We start from the raw sequence: 19300 nt of genomic DNA, 5'->3' as shown, positions 1-19300 counted from the left end.
TCCAGCTTTGTTACCAGTTGGGTGCTCTTATTCTGCCATGTCCTTACTAGGGCGATTGCACATATGAAATTTTTTTACTTAACAATTTTTTTTTTTTTTTTTTTTGGAACCGGGGATTGAACTCAGACCCTTCCCTTGTCAGGGAAGCTCTTATTCTACTGAGCCATCTCCCTGGCCCCCTACTTAATAATTTTATATGAAGATGATTACTATATTAATTTTAAATGCCAGCTGATGTCTCAGTCTTGAAGTATGAACTGGAGAGAACTAATGATGTACCACTAGTGTCTTCATGCTTCTGTAACTTTGTTTAAAGTGTTTCTCCTGCCTAGCATAACTTTTGTCACAAAACCTGTTCTTTTAGGCTCCATTCTGAGAGGCATCTAGGATGGTATTTCAGCTTGAATACTTTGCGTATCATTTACCTTCTGTCCAGTACTACCAATTGTTAAACCCAGGACTTCATGAATGGTAGACGAGTCCTCTACCACCCAGGTATATCCCCAGTTCTTTTAAAAAAATTTATTTTCAGAGAAAGTCACTATAGTGCCCAGGGTATCTTCAAAGTTGACAGTTTTTTTTTTCTTACCTTTTTTTTTTTTTTTTAACAATCATTATCTATGATTTATTTATATTTAAAATGTATATGTAAATTTTATTAGGTTCCTTATTGTTAAGTCTAGCAGAACTTCAGACAGTTGTTACAATTCAATTCCATGCAGCATTAACTTCTCTTCTGATTCTTCTGTTAATTCCACCTTCTTTTTTGATGCCTTTTGATCTCTAGAATATTGTTCAAATATTAGCTGATAAATATATATTCATCAATTCCCACAATGCCAGTAAAAAGCAGCTGTGGAAGACTCAATCTCCCAAACATCATCCCAGCAAGCAGCACCATGCAAAGATGGTCTGGAAAAGCTGTTTTCCACACCTGGCCAATCTCTTGAGATCATTATCAAAAGTATAATGGGGTGCAGTGGTACATGCCAGTAATCTCACCTCCTGGCAGGCTGAGTGAGGCAGGATTGTAAACTTGGGACCAGTCTGGGAAACAGCTGGACCCAGTGTCAAAAAAATTAAGAGGACTATGGATGGTTTCCAGCCAAGGCCCTGGGTTTACTTGTATTACCTTAAGCAATGTTTATTTATTTTATGTTATTTTTTTTGGTGGAACTGGGGATTGAACTCAGGCCCTTGTGCTTGCCAGGCAAGCACTTATTCTACTGAGCTATCTCCCCGGCCCCGCAAAGAAGCTTTACTAGCCGATGGACAACACCCAACATGTAGTCCAGAATGTTGACCCCAGGAACAGGATGGTTAAAGACTATATAGGGGTTGAATTCCAGATTGAAAGAATAGTTCATCATGTCCTTATTTGGCTTGGCTCAGCCATAGTTACATGCTGTTCCCGTACTTGACCAAGTCCATTTATAGTTGCATACCATTCCCTTCCTAGGCCAGGCCCAGCTACCTGAGAGACCTTCTGGATAATAGTGAGGTGTGGGCTGGGGTAGGGTGGAGTGGGAGGGCAGCCAGTTTGTTCTTTTATAAGACATCTGCTGAGCTCAGGGTCAAAAATTTACAAAAGCTCAGGAAAAAGGGTATCTGGGAACAAAATGATGTTAGTTCAGCTAACAGGCAAAGCTCAGCTTCAAGAGGAAGCTGTGGAAAAATCAATCTGAAGGACCTATGTAAGATGCTCTGATGTGTCCTGAAAATGAGTACAATACTACTAACAAGAGATAACTAGGGCCGGAAGTGGTAGTGGCCAGCAAGAAGCAAGAGAAAGGAGAGGGCATAAGGCATAGATAGAGTATAAGTGTCGTCTATGGCCATGCCACCCTGAATGCGCCCGATCTTGTCTGATCTCGGAAGCTAAGCAGGGTCGGGCCTGGTTAGTACTTGGATGGGAGAATGTAAGTGTCTTTACCTATCTGAACAGGTAAATGAGAAAGAGAGAGAGTTGGGAAGTATCTGAAATGACAGAATATAATGGCATTATTAATAGGAGGAGGAAGTGGTTTTCGGAAAAGGTGATAATTATGTCAAGATGATGTAATGTAGAAAGCAGTATATATGCTATGTAAACAGAAATTTAGGTTTGGGAGAAATGTAAGGGATAACATTTTTAAAATTGTGTGCTTGAAAGTGTGATAGCTAAGAAAGGAGTAAATTTTCTAAGGGGTAAAAAGTACAGTAAGAAGAGAAGTACTCTGAAGACCTTTGGGAACGTTTCCATGTAAATAGGGAAATAATATGAGACAGAAGTATAGCAGGGATTAATTGTTGCATAGTATTAATCTACCATAGAAATAATACTAAATTTTAGATTACTTTATTCTGTGTAAGAATCTTTCTTATTTTTTAAAGGATACAAAATGATAAAAAAAATTAGAAATAACACAAAATTTCATTAAACAAAGTAATAGGAATTTAACAGTGGTTATTGTATTGCATAATGTTATCTTCAAATTAGTTGTTTAGGGGGTTACCAGGTATAAACCTGCAAAATTGGTTAAAAATGTTACAAGAAATTGAAAAGAAGAGAAAAAATAAAAATAAAAATTCAAGCATTCACTGCTCCTTCAGTAGACCAGCAGAAATCAGCAGTACAGTTATCCAAATTATTCTGCATATAAACGTGAATGTATCTTTTTCCCTTTTTTGTTTTGTTTTCCTCATCCCAGTTTTTCCTTTCTGTTGAACAGATTGTTTCACTTTCACAGTATCCGTTGTACCTTTCACATTTTATTTACTCTTCCAGGTTCTCACATTAGGGAGACAATATGATGTTTACACATGTGGGTCTGATTTATTTCACTTACCAATACAGTCTCTAGTTGCATCCATTTACATATAAAGTCTCAAATTTATGTTTTATAGCTGAAAAATACTTCATTGTGTAAAAATAGCACATCTTTTTTATCCATTCCTCAGTTGATGGACATTTGTGTTGTTTCCAAGATTTAACTATGACAGATTGTGTTGCTATAAATACGGGTGCACATATATTGCTGTGGTATGATGTTTACAGTTGTTTTGGAAAAATATCTAGGAGGGGAATAGCTGCCTTGAATGGAACCTCCAATCCTAGCTTTTTGAGAAATCTTCATACTGATTTCTATAGTGGTTGTACCTTTCTCCACCAGCAGTGGAGAAAAGTTCCTTTTTCCTCACAGTCTCTCCAGTTTTGTTTTGTTTGACTTCTTGATGATAGACTGTTCTTTCTGGGGTAAGATGGAATTTTCAGCATTGTTTTAGTTTGCATCTCTTGAATGACCAATGATGTTAAGCATGTTTTCATATATTTACCATTTGTATTTCTTCATTTGTGAAGTGTGTATTCATACAGATGCCCATTTTTGGATTGGGCCTTTGAATTTTGGAGGCCTGATTTTGTTTTAATTCTTCTTATGTTCTGGATAGAAGTCCATGGGCTGGTAAAATAGCTCAGTGGACTAAATGCCTACTTAGGCAAGTGCAAGGACAATTTAATCCCTGGCACCATATGCCCTGCTGGTCCTGCCCCCAGGCATGCTGATCCAGCAAGTCCTGGCATGGTGATGTATGCCTGTAATCCTAGCACCTGGGAGGTTGAAAACAGGAGGATCACTACTAGTCTGAGCTGTGTAGTGAGACCCTGTAGCAAATACATTAAAAAACACAAAGAAAAGAAAGAAATCCTTTGTCTGAGGAACAGTTGGCTATAATTTTTTCCCAATTCATGGGCTTTCTTTTTACTTTCTTGGTGGTTTCTTTTAATGTACAGACACTTTTCAAAAAGAAAAGATCACAATAGTTAATTCTTTGAAGTATTTCCTGTGTAGTTTGTTTTTTGTTCATAAGCTCTTTACCTATTACTGTGTCTTTAAGAATTCTACTTACTTTCTCCTCCAGAAGATTTAGTATTTCTGTGTTAATATTTAAGCCTTTGTTCGATTTTGACTGTAGTTTTGTGCATGGTGAGAGGTATGAGTCTAATTTTAGCCTTCAGCATGTTGAAAGTCAATTTTCCCAGCACCATTGATTAAAGAGACAGTCTTTCTTCCATTGAACATGTTTGGCCCCTTTATCAAAAATAAGGTGGCTGAGTGTGTTTACAGTTGTTTATAGTTGTGTCTGCATCTTCTAGTCTGATCCATTGACCCTCAGGTTTATTTTTTTAGTACCATGCTGATTTATCACAGTAGCTTTGTAGTATAATTTCAAGTGAGGGATTGTGACGCCTCCTATCTTTCCTTTGGATTGCTTTTGCTATTCTAGGTCTCTTCTGGGTCCAGAAGAATTTTAGGAATGTTTTTTCTAGATCTGTGAGGTATACTAATGGTATTTTAATTGGGATTACAGTGAATCTGTATAACAGTTTTAGGGGTATGGCCATTTTCACAGTGTTTGTTTTTCCTATCAAAATACTCTTGATTGCTTTTTTCAGAGCACTATAATTTTCACTGTATAAATCTTTTACTTCATTTGTGAGATTGAGTCCTAAATATTTCGTTGTTTTTGGGGGTTTATTGTGAAAAGTGTAGTTTCCCTAATTTCTCTCTTGGTGCATTCATTGTTTGTGTATAGAAATGTTGCTGATTTTTGAATATTGACTTTGTATGTTGCTATGCTACTGAATTTGGTTATTAAATCTATAAGTCTTTTGGTGGAGTTTTTGGGGTCTTTGATGTAGAGTATAATGCATTCTACAAATGATAATTTTACCTCCTTATTGCCAATCATTATTGCTTTTATTTCTCTCTTTTGTCTAATTGTTCTGGCTAATGTTTCCAGGACTATATTGAACAGGAGTGGTGATAGTGGGTATCCTTGTCTTGTTCCTGATTTTAAAATGAAGGCCTTCAATGTTTGTCCATTTAGTAAGATGCTGGCTATTGATTTGTCATAGATGGTGTTTTAGTTATTTTTTACTCGTTGCTGGGACAAATACCCGACACTCAAAATGAAGGAAGGAAAGGTTATTTAGCTCACAGTTTTTGGAGGGTTTAGTCCATATTTTGTTGGCTCCAAGGCAAACCGCAGTTTACGTAGCAGAAAACAATGAAGAGCAGAGGAGGAACAGCAACTGCCATGTCCATCAAGCCTCTCTTTTTCTTCTGCACTGACTGCCAAGACCAGCGCTCCACAGTGAAGATTGGAGCTCCTCCAAAGTGGTGTGGCTGCCAAGATCAAGCTCCTCCAAAGACTGGGACTTCTCTGCCAAAGGTGAGCTGACCGAAGGCGAGCTGACCGCCGGAAACCAGGCAGGGTGGCTTCCTGTCTTTCTCCATTCCTGGGCCCTGCCCACCTCTAGGGCTAGGCCCCCATGCTGAGATCTGCTGGAGCTGATTCAGCCAAGTTGACACAATGTATCAACTAACACAATCCACCCCTTGTCAACTTGGCAACTACACATATACTTTTTTAAGCCAATTTCCAGGTACACAGACATGCTTAAACATTTTATAAATTGAACATTGCATTACACTAGAACCATGACATGTTACCCCTGGCCTTCCAAAGACTCATGCACAACCGTTTATGCAAAAGACATTTTAGTCCATCTCTAAGAGTTGCCAAAGTCCTACCAGTTTTAGCAACACTGAAAAGTCCAAGTCCCAAGCTTTTAAGATCTAAGGCAAACTCTTCGCTGTGAGCCCCTCTACAAATTAAAAGTTAAACACTTCTATCATTCATAGGCATAAGATAAACATTGCCATTCCAAAAGGGATACACAGCAGCATATGAACAACTGGGATCAAAACAAGTCCAAGGTCCAGAAGGACAAACGTTAAGTCCTGCAGTTCCCTGTGGACCATCCAGAGCACCCTGTAATGAGCTGTGAGCTCCAAAAGCCTTACGTGGCTCCTCCCCTAAGGCACTTCTGCAGGTAGCTCCTATGGCTTTTCTCTGAAGCCTGCTTTGCTCCCTTTTTGCAGCTTTTTTTAGATCATCTACATTTTTGGCTTTTTTAAACTTCTGAGGTTTTCACTGAGTAGGCTTTTCATTTACAGCTTTACACACTGTCCTGTCAGGAGCACACTGCCTGGCCTCCCAGGCCTTTTTTTGAAATCGGGGTGGAAGCCTTTTGAACCTCAGAACACCTGCATTTTGCATGCACCTACAACCAAAGCCATGTAGATGATGCCAAGGGCTGCTGCCAGCTGGAGCAGTAGCCAGGGTTTTTTCTCTCTTGGCTGTAGGGGCTGAGTGGCTGGATTGCTGAGCATTTTGACTCTGATTTTGAGAAACAGATTCTTTATGTTGGCACCATTCTGTAATCTGGTGTGGCCGCTGCCTCCATTTTGGAACCCGGTGTAGCCGCTGCCTCCATTTTGGAACTTGGGGCTCTGCAGCTTTCTCCTCAAAGCAAAGTTCTTTACACTTGTGATTCTGAGGCTGCAAAGGGCAAGAACCTGTCACCTCCTGTGATGCCCTCAGAACCTCTTTTCTACTCTCCTGTTCCTTCTCAGCAATGGAGATCCTCTCAACTCTGTCTTCACAGTCCACAGCTTTCCTGGAGCTTCCTTTCTGGCCAAACTCACAACATTTTAAATCATCCTTTTGGGCTCTTTGCTCTTTATTCTCCAAATAAATCTGGCTAAAAGCCCCCAGTAACAACCAGGCCACTGCCCCAATATTTGGCTGTTTTGAAATATCTTTTGCTAGATTAATCAGTCCGCCATGCTTAAACTCACTCTCAGACAAAGTCTCTGGGCACGAGCAAAACGCAGACAACTTCTCTGCCAAGTCAAAACACAAATGATCTGGAGTCCAACAACCAATGCTGTCTTTTTTCCCCAGCAGAAACCTCCCCAGCCTGGTCTTTATAGGCAGGCTCTGTATCAGCCTTCTGGTCTTTTGAGCTCTGACCAGAATCTCCCAAACAGAACAGCCGAAGCTGTTCTAGTGCTTTGCTTGTAGGTGACATCTCTGAATCGTTTTTATCTCTTCCCATAAGCCATTTCCAAAAGCTTGCAATCCCTATGGTCAGGTTTAGCCACAGCAACGACCCCACTCCTGGTACCAAATTTTGTCTTAGCTATTTTTTACTCGTTGCTGGGACAAATACCCGACACTCAAAATGAAGGAAGGAAAGGTTTATTTAGTTCACAGTTATTGGTGGGTTTAGTCCATATTTTGTTGGCTCCAAGGCAAACAGCAGTTTATGCAGCAGAAAACAATGAAGAGCAGAGGAGGAACAGCAGCTGCGGCAGCGTCCATCAAGCCTGTCTCTTTCTTCTGCGTTGATTGCCAAGACCAGCGCTCCACAGTGAAGATCGGAGCTCCTCCAAAGTGGCGTGGCTACCAAGATCAAGCTCCTCCAAAGACTGAGACTTCTCCAAGGAAGGAGGGTGGAGGGCAGGAAACCAGGCAGGGTGGCTTCCTGCCTTTCTCCATTCCTGGGCCCTGCCCACCTCTAGGGCTAGGCCCCCATGCTGAGATCTGCTGGAGCTGATTCAGCCAAGTTGACACAATGTATCGACTAACACAGATGGTCTTTATCAGGTTGAGGTAGAGACCATCTCTTCCAATTTTCTGTAGGATTTTTATCATGCATGAGTGTTGGACTTTATCAAAAGCTTTTTCTCCATCTATTGAGATGATAATGTGATTTTTGTCTTTGACTCTCTTGACATGGAGTATTACATTTATGGACTTGGGTATATTGAACTATCCCTGCATTGCAGGGAATCCCACGTGGTCATGAGGTATAATCTTCTTGATGATTTGCTGCATTCTGTTTGCTAGTATTTTATTAAGGATTTTTGCATCTGTGTTCATTAGGGAGATTGTCTTGTAGTTCTCTTTTTTGGTTGGGTCTTTCTCTGGCTTTGGTATCAAAATAATACTTGCCTCCAGGTATGAATCTGGGAGAATTGCTTCCCTTTCAATTTCATTTAATAGTTTGAGAAGAGTTAGCATTGTATCTTCTCTAAATTTCTTTTAAAATTTAGTTGTGAAGCCATCAATACCTAGGCTTTTCTTTGTTGGTAGGGTTTTGATTACATTTTCAATTTCATTCACTGATACTGTTTTTTTTTTTTTTTTTGTACTAGGGATTGAACTCAGGACCTTGCACTTGCCAGACGGGTGCTTATGCTGCTGAAGTATCGCCCCAGAAAGAAAGAAATATATCTTCAGTCAGCTTTGGTAGTTCATATATATCTATGAATCTGTCCATTTCTTTTGTGTTTTCCAAGAGTAAAGATTTCAGAAATAGGTATTGATGATCTTCTGAATTTCTACAGGGTTTGTAATGATTTTCACCTTTTTTATTCCTTATTTCATAAATTTGAATTTTTTCTTTTTTTGATAAGGTTTTTAATTTTATTTATTTTTTCTTTTTTGTATTTTAGTAAGGGTCTACAGGGTCTCACTATGTAAATTGGATTCATAGTGATCTGCCTGTGTTCAGCCTCCCCAGAGATGGGTTTACAGGTGTGTGTCACCATGCCCAGTCTCAGTCGCCATCTCAGCACACCCTGGGGGCGGGGCCGGGGCTGGGGCCAGGGCCAGCAAAGGCTGCTGTGTCTACCTAAGCAGGCGCTTTAATCTGCTGAGCTATTTTACCAGCCCTATTTATTCCTTGGAAGAACCAATTCTTTGATTCATTAACACTCTCTGCATCTACATTGCATTTATTTCTGCTCTGATCTTTATAATTTCCGTCCTTCTTTGGGCTTTGTGCTTGACTTGCTCTTCTTTTTTCTAGGATCTTGAAGTGCCTCATAAGATTGTTTATTTGGTTTCCTTCTGTTTTCCTAATGTGTGGATATACTGCTATAAATTTTTCTCTTAAGACAGCTTTCAGTGCATCCCACAGGTTCCTGTAACATGTATTTGCATTTTTGTTCAGTTGTAAATATTGTTTAAATTTTTTTTCTTTTGCTCCAAATGCCTTCAGGGCAGGTTTGGTGGCTTGAGTTGTGGGGATCAAACCATAGCAACCTGAGCCTGACTGCTTTGTTGAAGCAGCCACTTAAAAAATGTATGAAGCTGCATACATTCTTCTTAGTGGTTAATTGCTGTACAAGATGCGGACTTGAGATACTATTTACAAACACCATTAGAACATATCATTCTATTCATTAACAGAATGTAACTATATATCTGTCCTAACCACTTTTGGTTTAGTTTTGTTATTTCTTTGCTGATTTTTTTCTTAGTTGATCTCTCTTTTTTGGGCAGGGGGGAACTGGGGATTGAACTCAGGCCCTTGCGCTTGTCAGGCATGCGCTTAGTCTACTGAGCTATCTCCCCAGGCCCTGATGTATCTCTTTGTGTCATTGGGGTGTTAAAGTCCCCCAGTACAATTGTGTTATTGCTGATTTGACTTTTCATGTGTTAAAAATTTGTCTTACATAGTTGGGTGCTCCTACATTGGGTGCATGTAGATTTATAATTTTTTTGTTTTTTTTTTTTTAGATTTATAATTGTTATCTCTTCTTCTTGTAGTTTTTCCCTAACAAGTATGTAGTGACTTTCTTTTTTATTTATTTTTAAAAATGGCTTTAAAAAAAATAAAATTAAAAAAAATGGCTTTTTTGGCGGCTGCGTGGTGGTGGCGGGAGCGGGCTAGGCAGAGGAGGATTGAGCAGGAGGTAGAAAGGAGAGTGAGGACGGCAAGATACTCTAGGGGAGCCGGGCAGGGGCGGTGGGGGGTGGGGGGGTGGCGCCACTGTCGCCATGCAGGAAATCATTGCCGTGGACCACATCAAGTTCGACTTGGAAATTGCGTGGAGCAGCAGCTCGGGGCGCAGCCGCTTCCCTTCCCTGGCATGGACAAGTCAGGGGCTGCTGTCTATGAATTCTTTTTTTTTTTTTTTTTTTTTGGTGAATTCCTTTTGAAAGCTGCCTGTGGTAAAGGAGGCATGTGTCTGTTCTGCCACACCAGCGGTGAGAAGACAGTTGTGTGCAAACACTGGCTTTGGGGGCTGTGCAAGAAGGGGGACCAGTGTGAGTTCTTGCACTAGCATGACATGACCAAGATGCCCGAGTGCTACTTCTACTCCAAGTTTGGGGAATGCAGCAACAAGGAGTGCCCCTTCCTGCACATTGACCCAGAGTCCAAGATCAAGGATTGCCTTTGGTATGACCGCAGCTTCTGCAAGCATGGTCCTCTGTGTAGGCACCGGCACACGCGGAGAGGCATCTGTGTGAATTACCTTGTGGGATTCTGCCCAGAGGGCCCCTCCTGTAAATTCATGAACCCCCGATTTGAACTGCCCATGGGAACCACTGAACAGCCCCCACTGCCAAAGCAGACGCAGCCGCCTACGAAGCAAAATAACAATCCGCCATTACAAAGGTCGTCCTCCTTGATCCAGTTAATGACTCAGAACTCTTCTCCCAATTAGCAGAGAGCCCCACAGGTCATCGGGGTTATGCAGAGTCAAAACAGCAGCGCAGGCAACCGAGGACCCTGACCACTGGAGAGGGTCACTTGTTACAAGTGTGGTGCAAAAGGACATTACGCCAACAAATGCACCAAAGGGCACTTGGCCTTTCTCAGTGGACAGTGACAGCAGCTGGAACCAGCTCAGAGCAGCCAATGGGGCCACTTTTGGGAGTGCGCACTTAACTGCTGAATAGTGTTGGTTTGACTCCGACCAGAGCCAGCAGGCATACTCGCTGGGGCACACTGTTCTGAGGGGCTACATCTGTTAGTTTCCTATTATTCTGCCCCCGCCCTTTTTAAACAAAAAAAACCAAAGCGACCTGTGCTTCAGTTGGGTCTCTCCAGTTGACCTCATGTTTGCTTAGGTCTCAGTGCCTCTTAGACTTCCTGCACACCCACCCAAAGGGAGGGAGGAGCTGGGGAGGATGCTCGTGCTCTGAGAAGCTGTGTGTGGAAGATGGCCTTTCCCCTCAGGACCTCACACAATACCAGTTTTGGTGGCCCAGGACTAATGGATCATTCAGAGCTGTGGCCAGGTCATGCCTGTTTCCTCCATGTCCTGCTGAATCCTGAAGCTGTGCCTATCAAAGTAATTTGAACCAAGGGAGCCTTTCCTGCAAACCTGGTACACTCACTGCCTCAATCTGGTCCTGGGCCCAGGCAGCAGCAGCTGAGAGGAGTGCAGGCCCTCCAGTTTGAGGTTCTCTTCTCCTGGGCATATTTTCTCGTGGGGTACCTGTGACAGTATATAAGAGAGCAGCAGACCACCCTTTCAACAGCTGCCCCAGTCCATCTGCGCCTACCTCCTGCTGATCAAGCATCTACACTGTCACTCAGACCTTGGCATACAGAGAAGACTGCCCTTTCCAGAGCCTGGAAAATATGAAACCATCACCTGTACCCTGCTGGGCAAGTGGGCCTATCCAAGTTCAATTATAAGAACAATTTTTACAGAGTTGATTAAAGCTTGTTTTTTTTAAAAATGGCTTTTTTCCCCCCTTTTGTGGTAGTGGGAATTGAACTCAAGACCTTGTGTTTGCCAGGCAAGCACTTATATCTACTGAGCTATCTCCCCAGCCCTGTAGTGACCTTATCTCTTTATTTTTTTATTTTTATTTTTATTTTTATTTTTTTTTCTCTCCCGTAACCGGGGATTGAACTCAGGCCCTTGCGTTTGTCAGGGAAGCGCTTATTCCACTGAGCCATCTCCCCAGCCAAGGGGCTTTATTATAAAGGGAAAGCGACTTCATGGACATGGAGAGAATTTGGGAAGATAAGGAATTTTCTGGATTGGAACAAAAGGAGGCTGAGGCTTTTATGGCCTTTGCCAGGGGTGGGGCTTGAGGGGGAAGTTTAGATAGACCTGAGGAGCTGACTGGGGCCTTCCCTAAGGTGGCGGGAAAGGTGAAAGGAAACTGCATCTTGGACTGAGTTGGAGAAGAAGGGGGGAGGTAGTCTCTGGGAAGATGAGTTGTTTTAAGGGTTTCAGCCATATTAGATGACCACCATAATAATTCAGCAATTCTTACTAGGGCCATAACCTATCACCCGTCACATGGAATATTGTTTTCCATTCTTTGACTTTCAGTCTATCAGTTTCTTTTTTGATAAATGTTTTTGTGTACAACATATAGTTGGCTTTTGTTTTTTGAGCCACTCTGCCAGTCTGTTTCCTTTGATTGGTGAATTGTGGCCATTTACATTGATGGTTATAACTGATATATATTGGCTTATTTTTGTCATGTTGCTTTCCTACTGTAGGATCCCTGTTTGTCCACCACTGTTTGATTGCTTGCTCTGCCTGCTGGTTCTTTTCTGTTGTTTGTGAAGTGGTTGTTTTTGTCTCTTTCTAGAATATCTTTCAGCACTCTTTGTAGGATTGGTTTGGTTGTCATGAATTTCTTCATTTTGTCATGGAAGCATCTTATGTCTCCATTAAATTTGATAGTTTTGCAGGGTACATCAATCTGAATTGGAAGTTATTTTCTTGCAGAAGTTCAAATATTGCACTCTAAGCTCTTCTTGATTTGATGATCTGTGTTGAGAAATCTGCCATGATTCTGAGGATTATTATTATTATTTTGCTGGCTCAGGCTGCCTCAAGGGTGGGTCTGGTAAGGCGTGTGGAGCTGGGAATGAACCTCATGGTCCTGTGCCTGACTGCGTTTGCATAAGCAGAGCTAACTGCCAGGCTTCTCAATCTGCCATGATTTTGATGGGCTTTCCATTATAGCTAATTTATTTCTTCTAACAGCTTTTAATATTCTGTTCTTTTGCCGAATTACTGGGATCTGGATGTGTCTGGATGTAGATTTATTTTGATTATGGCTAACTGGAGTCTATGCTTTTAATTGAATTGTGGCCATTTACATTCATGGTTATAACTGATATATATATTGGCTTATTTTTGTCATGTTGTTTTCCTACTGTAGGATCCCTGTTTGTCCCCCTCTGTTTGATTGCTTGCTCTGCCTGCTTGTTCTTTTCTGTTCTTTGTGAAGTGGTTGTTCACTTCTCTGTAGGTCAGATTCTTTTCCCATTCTGGGAAATTTTCTGCTGCTACTTCTGCAAACATTCTTTAATTCATTTGTGTTGAATCCAGCTGTTTCGTGGATACCTATAAGTTTTATATTATTTTTCTTTGCATCATCTTGCAGCTGTTACATTGTTATTTCCTGGTTCCTTGTTATTATTGAGAGATCTTTCCTTTAGTGTTCACTACCTGCAGTACTATATCTTCAAGGTGTGAAATTCTATATTGTTTCATTCATACAGTTTTGAATGGAATTCTTTTTTTTTTTTAACTAGAAAAAAAGTATATATTTAAAATTAGCCAGCAGAACTCAGTTTAGATGATCCCAATTTTGTTGGCAACATCCAGTGCACCATAATCAGAAGCCATATGCCTTCTCTCCATCAGCTCTCATTAGGGTATTGACCTTGGCAACATCAATGTCATAGAGCTTCTTCATAGCTTGTTTGATTTGGTGTTAATTGGCTTTGACATCTACAGTGAACATGAGTGTGTTGTTGTTCTTGATCTTTTTCATGGCTGACTCTGTGGTCAGGGGGAACTTGATGATGACATAGTGGTCTAGCTTGTTTCTTCTGGGGGGTCTTCTTCCGAGGGTATTTGGGCTGTCTCTGGAGCTGCAGTGTCTTAGGATGGTGGAAGGTTGGTGATGTTCGTATCTTCTTTTTGTGGCTGTGGATGCCTTTCAGCATGGCCTTCTTGACCTTTTTAAAAGCTTTTGCTTTGGCTTCAGCTTTGGGAGGGGCAGGGGCTTTCTTCTTCTCCAAAGGTGCCATCTTGGTAAAAAGGCTTCAATGGAATTCTTTTTTTTTTTTTTTTTTCCAGAATTGGAGATTGAACTCAGGCCCTTGCGCTTGCCAGGGAAGCGCTTATTCCACTGAGCCATCTTCCCGATCCCTTCAATGGAATTCTTAATGCCCTGGATATGTTTGAATCTGTTTCATGCATTCTAGTTCATTCCAATATTGTTCATTCAATGTTTCCATCATTTTCCTATTCTATTTTTTTATGTGTGTCTTCTTTAGATGTACTGAGCAATTGTTCCATGACTGTTGTCATTTCTTTTTATACCTGAGAGATTATTTCTGATCTGATTTCCTCATAGCCTGATGGACTTGTTTTTTTTACTTCAGTTTCTGTCATTTCCAAAATTTCAGGTACGTGACTTCTAAGTTCTGTCTCAGGGACTTGTTTTGGGTAAGCTGGAGGTCTAAGATTGTCTTTTTCTCCTTCCTTTTGACATGTTCAAAGCTCTCAATGTTACATTCACTCTGCAGCAACAGTAGGGTAAAGGGTGTGAGGGAGCAAGGCTTTCTTGAGGATAGGTGGGCGGGGTAGGCTTACCATGGGGTTCAGTGTGGCTTCTACCTTGGTGGGGGTGGGCGGGAAGGAGCCGCAGCTTAGGAAGAATCTTGGTGGGGGGTGGGGAGGAGCCACAGTTTGGGGAAGGATCTGATGATGGTGATGATGGTGAAGGCAGGCTGAAGCTCTGAAAGGCTCTCTGGATGGTGGGGGAGGCAGGGTAAAGCTCACCAAGGCTCCTGCTACCAGTCAGACAGACAGCAACAGTTCAGCAGAGGAGGTCCCCACAGCTGTCCTCTGTGTACCTGATTTCTATAGGCAGTGGCAGAAGCAGCTGCTGCCCAGCTGAGCTCCAGCAAGGTTAAGAGTCTTTCTTGACTAATAAAACTGTTTACCTGGAGCAAAGTTTAAAATGTTCCTCTATGAATTTATGATTATTATTTCACTTATTTAAAAATTTTGTGTTATTCTTTTAAATGGAAATATAGCCTTTAATGCATGAACCATAAAATACGGTTATAACCAAAAGAATACAATCATAGTTATTCAGGGAGTTTGGAAACTTGAAAAACAACCTCTGTTTTAGTGCTGTTCACTTTTTTTTTTTTTTTTTTTAAATTAACACTGCATACATTCTTATTGGTTAATTGCTGTACAAGATGCGGACTCGACATCCTATTTACAAACACCATTATAACAAATCACTCTATTCATTAAGAGAATGTAACTATATATCTATCCTTACCACCCTGAATACACAGATACAAAATGGACATTCATCTGTATACCCTTTTTTTGTTAAGTTCTGTTATTTGAATATTATAGGTGTGTAAACTCAGCAAAATATTCTAAAAGAGTCCAGTATCCCATAATAGTATTGGGTCTTCTGCTTCACTGGCAATGTCAGAAATTGTTGACCTGAGTCTCCCACAGCTCAGCATAACAGCATAGCTTTATTTCTTTATTTCGTTTTTATACTTTCCTTCTGGATGGTTAAGACCAAGGTAAAGCAGGACCTATGCAACAAGAGTTGTAGCTTTTGGGTCTGATAAGGTCAGTGAAGTCCCCTCAGGTTTTACCCTGAGATCCTGTACCTCAGATTGTAGAACCTTTGTCAGTGTCAGCCATGTGGCACTTTTTAGAATATATATATTAGGGAAGGGTCTACAGGGTGTTCAGGGTCTCACTACTAGATCAGACTTGTAGTGATTCTCCTGTTTACAGCTCCCGAAAGCTGAGATCACAGGCATGCGCCACCATGCCCAGTCTCAATTTCTGTCTCAGTGTACCCCGGGGGCAGGGCCAGTATGGCAAGCCAGGGGATCAAACTCCTGGTCCCTGCGCCTGTTTGTAGGTGCTTTAATCCCCCTGAACTATTTGGCTGGCCCTTCAGTTTCTTTTGTGTTAAATAAAATATAATGTCTTTATTGTCATTAACAGGCTGATTCAATCCCAGGTACTGTAAAAAACAGAAAACAAAAATAGGCTGATTAACTGGTTAAAGCATGACCATTGTTATATCAGTTTTATTGAAACAGTTGCCTATTTTCCAATTTTATTGAATATATAAAACAACTTATATCTTAGATTTAAAAAACAAAACCAAACAAACTAAGATTTGTCTTATATAGCTGGGTGCTCTTGTGTTTGGTGTGTACGTATTTATGTCTGTTACCTCTTCCTCTTGGATTTTTCCTCTAACCAGTATGTAGTGGCCTTTTTTTTTTTTTTTTTTTTTTGCGGAACCGGGGATTGAACTCAGGTCCTTGCGCTTGGCAGGGAAGCGCTTATTCTACTGAGCCATCTCCCCGGCCCTGGCCTTCTTTATTTTGTTTGATAATTCTTGCTTTGATGCTCAAATTGTCTGGGAGCAGGATTGCTGCCCCTGCTTTTTTCTGAGGTCCTGGGGCATATAGTATTTTTTTTTCCATCCTTTGACTTTCAGCTTGTGAATTTTTTATGAGTTAAGTGAGTTTCTTGTATACAGCATATTGTTGGGTTTTGCTTCCTGATCCACTCTGCCAGTCTATTTCTTTTAATTGATGAATTGAGTCTATTTACATTGATGGTTATAACTGAGATGTATTGACTTACGCTTGATGTATTATTTACCTGCTGTTATCTATTTTTCTCCTGCGTTTAACTGTTTGCCCTATTTGGTGGGTTTTTTCCATTATCATTCATGGAGTTGTGTTCATTTTGATTTGTCTCTAGAATATCTTTTAGTATTCTTTGTAGGGTTGGTTGGCTTAGTTGTCATGAATTTCTTTAGTTCTTTTCATGGAAGTATTTCATTTCTCCATTAAACTTGAGAGAGTTTTGTAGGCTATATCAGTCTGGGTTGGAATTTGTTTTCTTGCAAGACTTAAACTACTTTGCTCCATGCTCTTTTTTTTTTTTTCGGAACCGGGTATTGAACTCAGACCCTTGCACTTGCCAGTCAAGCGATTATTCTACTGAGCTATCTCTATAAGAGCAAACATTATGACTATAAACTATAAGAGCAAATGACTATATAGCTAAGCAGATACTAAATTGGGAATTTGTATTCAAATTAGTTCCTCTAAGTTCTATCTGATCACCTCTCCGTGATGTACCTGGAGTCTTCTAGGCAGAGTAGGTCATCCTGATTACCTGTTGGCCCACCCCCCTGCTCTTATAGATCTGGGTCTAGCAGTGTGCTTCAGCTTTCTGGGTCCAGATCTGCCAAGTTTGATCTTGTCTCTCTGGACCTGGCTTGGGTCTGGCTGCTGTGCTTGGCTTCTTCCTGCTGCAGCCCATGGAAGTGAACCCGCTGTGCCCCACTGGCAATATGTTCTGCTCCTGAATTAGCTGGGTGGGTCTGGCCTCTAGCATCTCTGCAGGGAGTTCTGCTGCAGCATCCCAAACCAGGCCTGTCCCCTGGAGGAGGTTCTGGTGGTGGGTCCCATAGGGTTGTTACATTTAAAATGCTTTGAAGAATTTTGTTACTTTGTTTATCATTATTGTCATTAACTTTTTTATTATTTTATGTTTATTAATGCTTTAATCAGACATATATAGTCCCATTTAATGTATGAATGGAAGGAAAGAAATTCAGGAAAATAAATTGTGCCACGAGTTTGTACATTCAAATCAGTGCTATTTTCTAAGCAATGAGCTTGAGAATGTATGTATGTATGTGCTGTCATTGCTTGAAATGACCATTGGATCTCATTTTTTAAATAACAGGTTTGGGATTTTATTTGCATTTTTATAAGGAAGTATCTTTTTAATAGGAAAATAATCAGTGAATTCAGTCAGTAGTTTAGTTTTGGGTTTATATTGATTCTTAAACAGTTTTCAGAACATTTTTATCAAGTACTTCTATAGATTAGTTGTCTAGAAAGAGTTTTGTCTTTGAAGTAATGATTACTGTTTTGGTTTTTCCCTTAGTCAGCAGATAAACAGCGAGCACTAGAGGAAACCAAAGCCTACACCACCCAGTCGTTAGCGAGTGTCGCCTACCTGATAAACACCTTGGCCAACAATGTCCTGCAAATGCTGGATATCCAGGCATCCCAGTTACGAAGGATGGAGTCTTCAATCAATCACATTTCACAAGTGAGACCATGTTACTTTCTACTCTCCTAAGAGGGACATTTTATGACGCTTATCTTGTAATGTTGCAGCCTTTATTCTGTGAGTTTAATGTTCATGTATGGCTTAGGAAATACAGACTAATACTAGTTCTTTGGGTTTTTTTTACTTATGTCTTTTTGTGGTGTCATTTATGATTTGATAGAAAGTAAATGTTAATGTATTCTTTTCACTTGTCATGGTAACATAACCAGCCGTGAAGTGAAAATGTGTCCTGTTTCTTTTAACTTACACCAGATTTTAGATTTTATCATGTATAAAAACAAATAGTGACTTATTTAAATTTTTCTGTTGTTATGGTTTGTGTTTACTGCAATGGTAGCAACAGTACTTTGAGTAATAGAAACAGTAAGACTAGCAAACCTTAATAAAATACTTTTAAACATTTTTATATAAAAGTCATGTTCATGAAAATATAGGAGTAGGTGGGGGCTGGGGAGATAGCTCAGTAGAATAAGCGCCTGCCTGGCAAGCACAGGGTACGAGTTCAATTCCTGGTACCGGAAAAAAAAAGAAAGAAAGAAAATATAGGGGTAAAAATAGGAAACCTCTTTTATCACTACTTGATTTTTAAAACTAGGAAAGAAGAATAAAACATTTAGGGCCAGGGAGATGGCTCAGTAGAGTAAGCGCTTCCCTGGCAAGTGCAAGGACCTGAGTTCAATCCCTGGTTCTGCTAAAAAAAAAAAAAAAAAAAAAAAAAAAATTAAAAATATTTTGTACAATATGTGTCGAGGATTGAAAATTTTAAAAAATTATACACAAGTTAAATTCCTTGTTTAAAAATTCATTTATGAATTATGAAGACTATTTGATGCTCTTTAGACTGAAAGAGGATAATTCTTTTTTTCCTCATTTTGTTTTTTGTGTTAGGGATCAAATCCAGGATCTCACACATAGTAACCACATATTCTAATATTGAAGTATATCTCAGCTCCTGGAATATTATTCTATAGAGTAAAAGAAAATATTTCTGTCTTGAAAGCAAATACTTAGTAAATACTCTAGAACATGGAATGGCGAACTTTTTTGTGAAGGGGCAGATGGTAAATATTTCATGTTTTATGAATCATGTAAGACCTCAATTTTATGTTCTCTGTGTTTTTAAACAACTATTTAAAACATGCTAAGACCATTTTAAGCTGTGGATCAGATAAAAGTTTGTGGATGAAATTAAGCAAGTAGCCATAGTTTACCAGACTCTGTTCAGAAAATGTTTTTTTTTTTTTTTTTTTTTTTTTTGAACCGGGGATTGAACTCAGGATTTTTTGATAAAGGAGGCAACTACAAAAGCTTTATTTATTTGTTCAAAGTAACCAGTGCTATAGATGCAAAACAAACAAAACCCAACAACTCTCCCAAATACTACTTTCAAAACTGACATATGAAACTTGATTTTCATTGGAATGGTTTTTTCCGCATTAGTAAATCAAAACCAAGACCCATATTTTATATAT

General features: G+C 40.1%; 1 protein-coding gene and 2 pseudogenes across 11 annotated transcripts in view; 2 read left to right on the top strand and 1 right to left on the bottom strand.

Annotated features, from left to right (window-relative positions):
- The window catches only part of Abi2 (abl interactor 2), a 130287-nt gene that overhangs the window by 41356 nt on the left and 69631 nt on the right, over positions 1-19300 (top strand). For all 11 annotated transcript variants that reach the window (XM_023710006.1, XM_023710005.1, XM_023710009.1 and 8 more), the window contains exon 2: positions 17640-17807. In XM_023710006.1, coding sequence (XP_023565774.1) covers positions 17640-17807 — 168 coding nt within the window. The remainder of the gene's footprint in view (positions 1-17639; positions 17808-19300) is intronic.
- On the top strand, positions 9679-10670 carry LOC101572211 (annotated as a pseudogene).
- Positions 13239-13699, bottom strand: LOC105741580 (annotated as a pseudogene).

The sequence above is a fragment of the Octodon degus genome, unplaced genomic scaffold (genome assembly GCF_000260255.1).
Source record: "Octodon degus isolate 3935 unplaced genomic scaffold, OctDeg1.0 scaffold00016, whole genome shotgun sequence".
Classification (NCBI taxonomy): Eukaryota; Metazoa; Chordata; class Mammalia; order Rodentia; family Octodontidae; genus Octodon; species Octodon degus.
The sequence above is the reverse complement of the archived record's forward strand: the minus strand, read 5'-3'. Positions and strand labels throughout refer to the sequence as shown.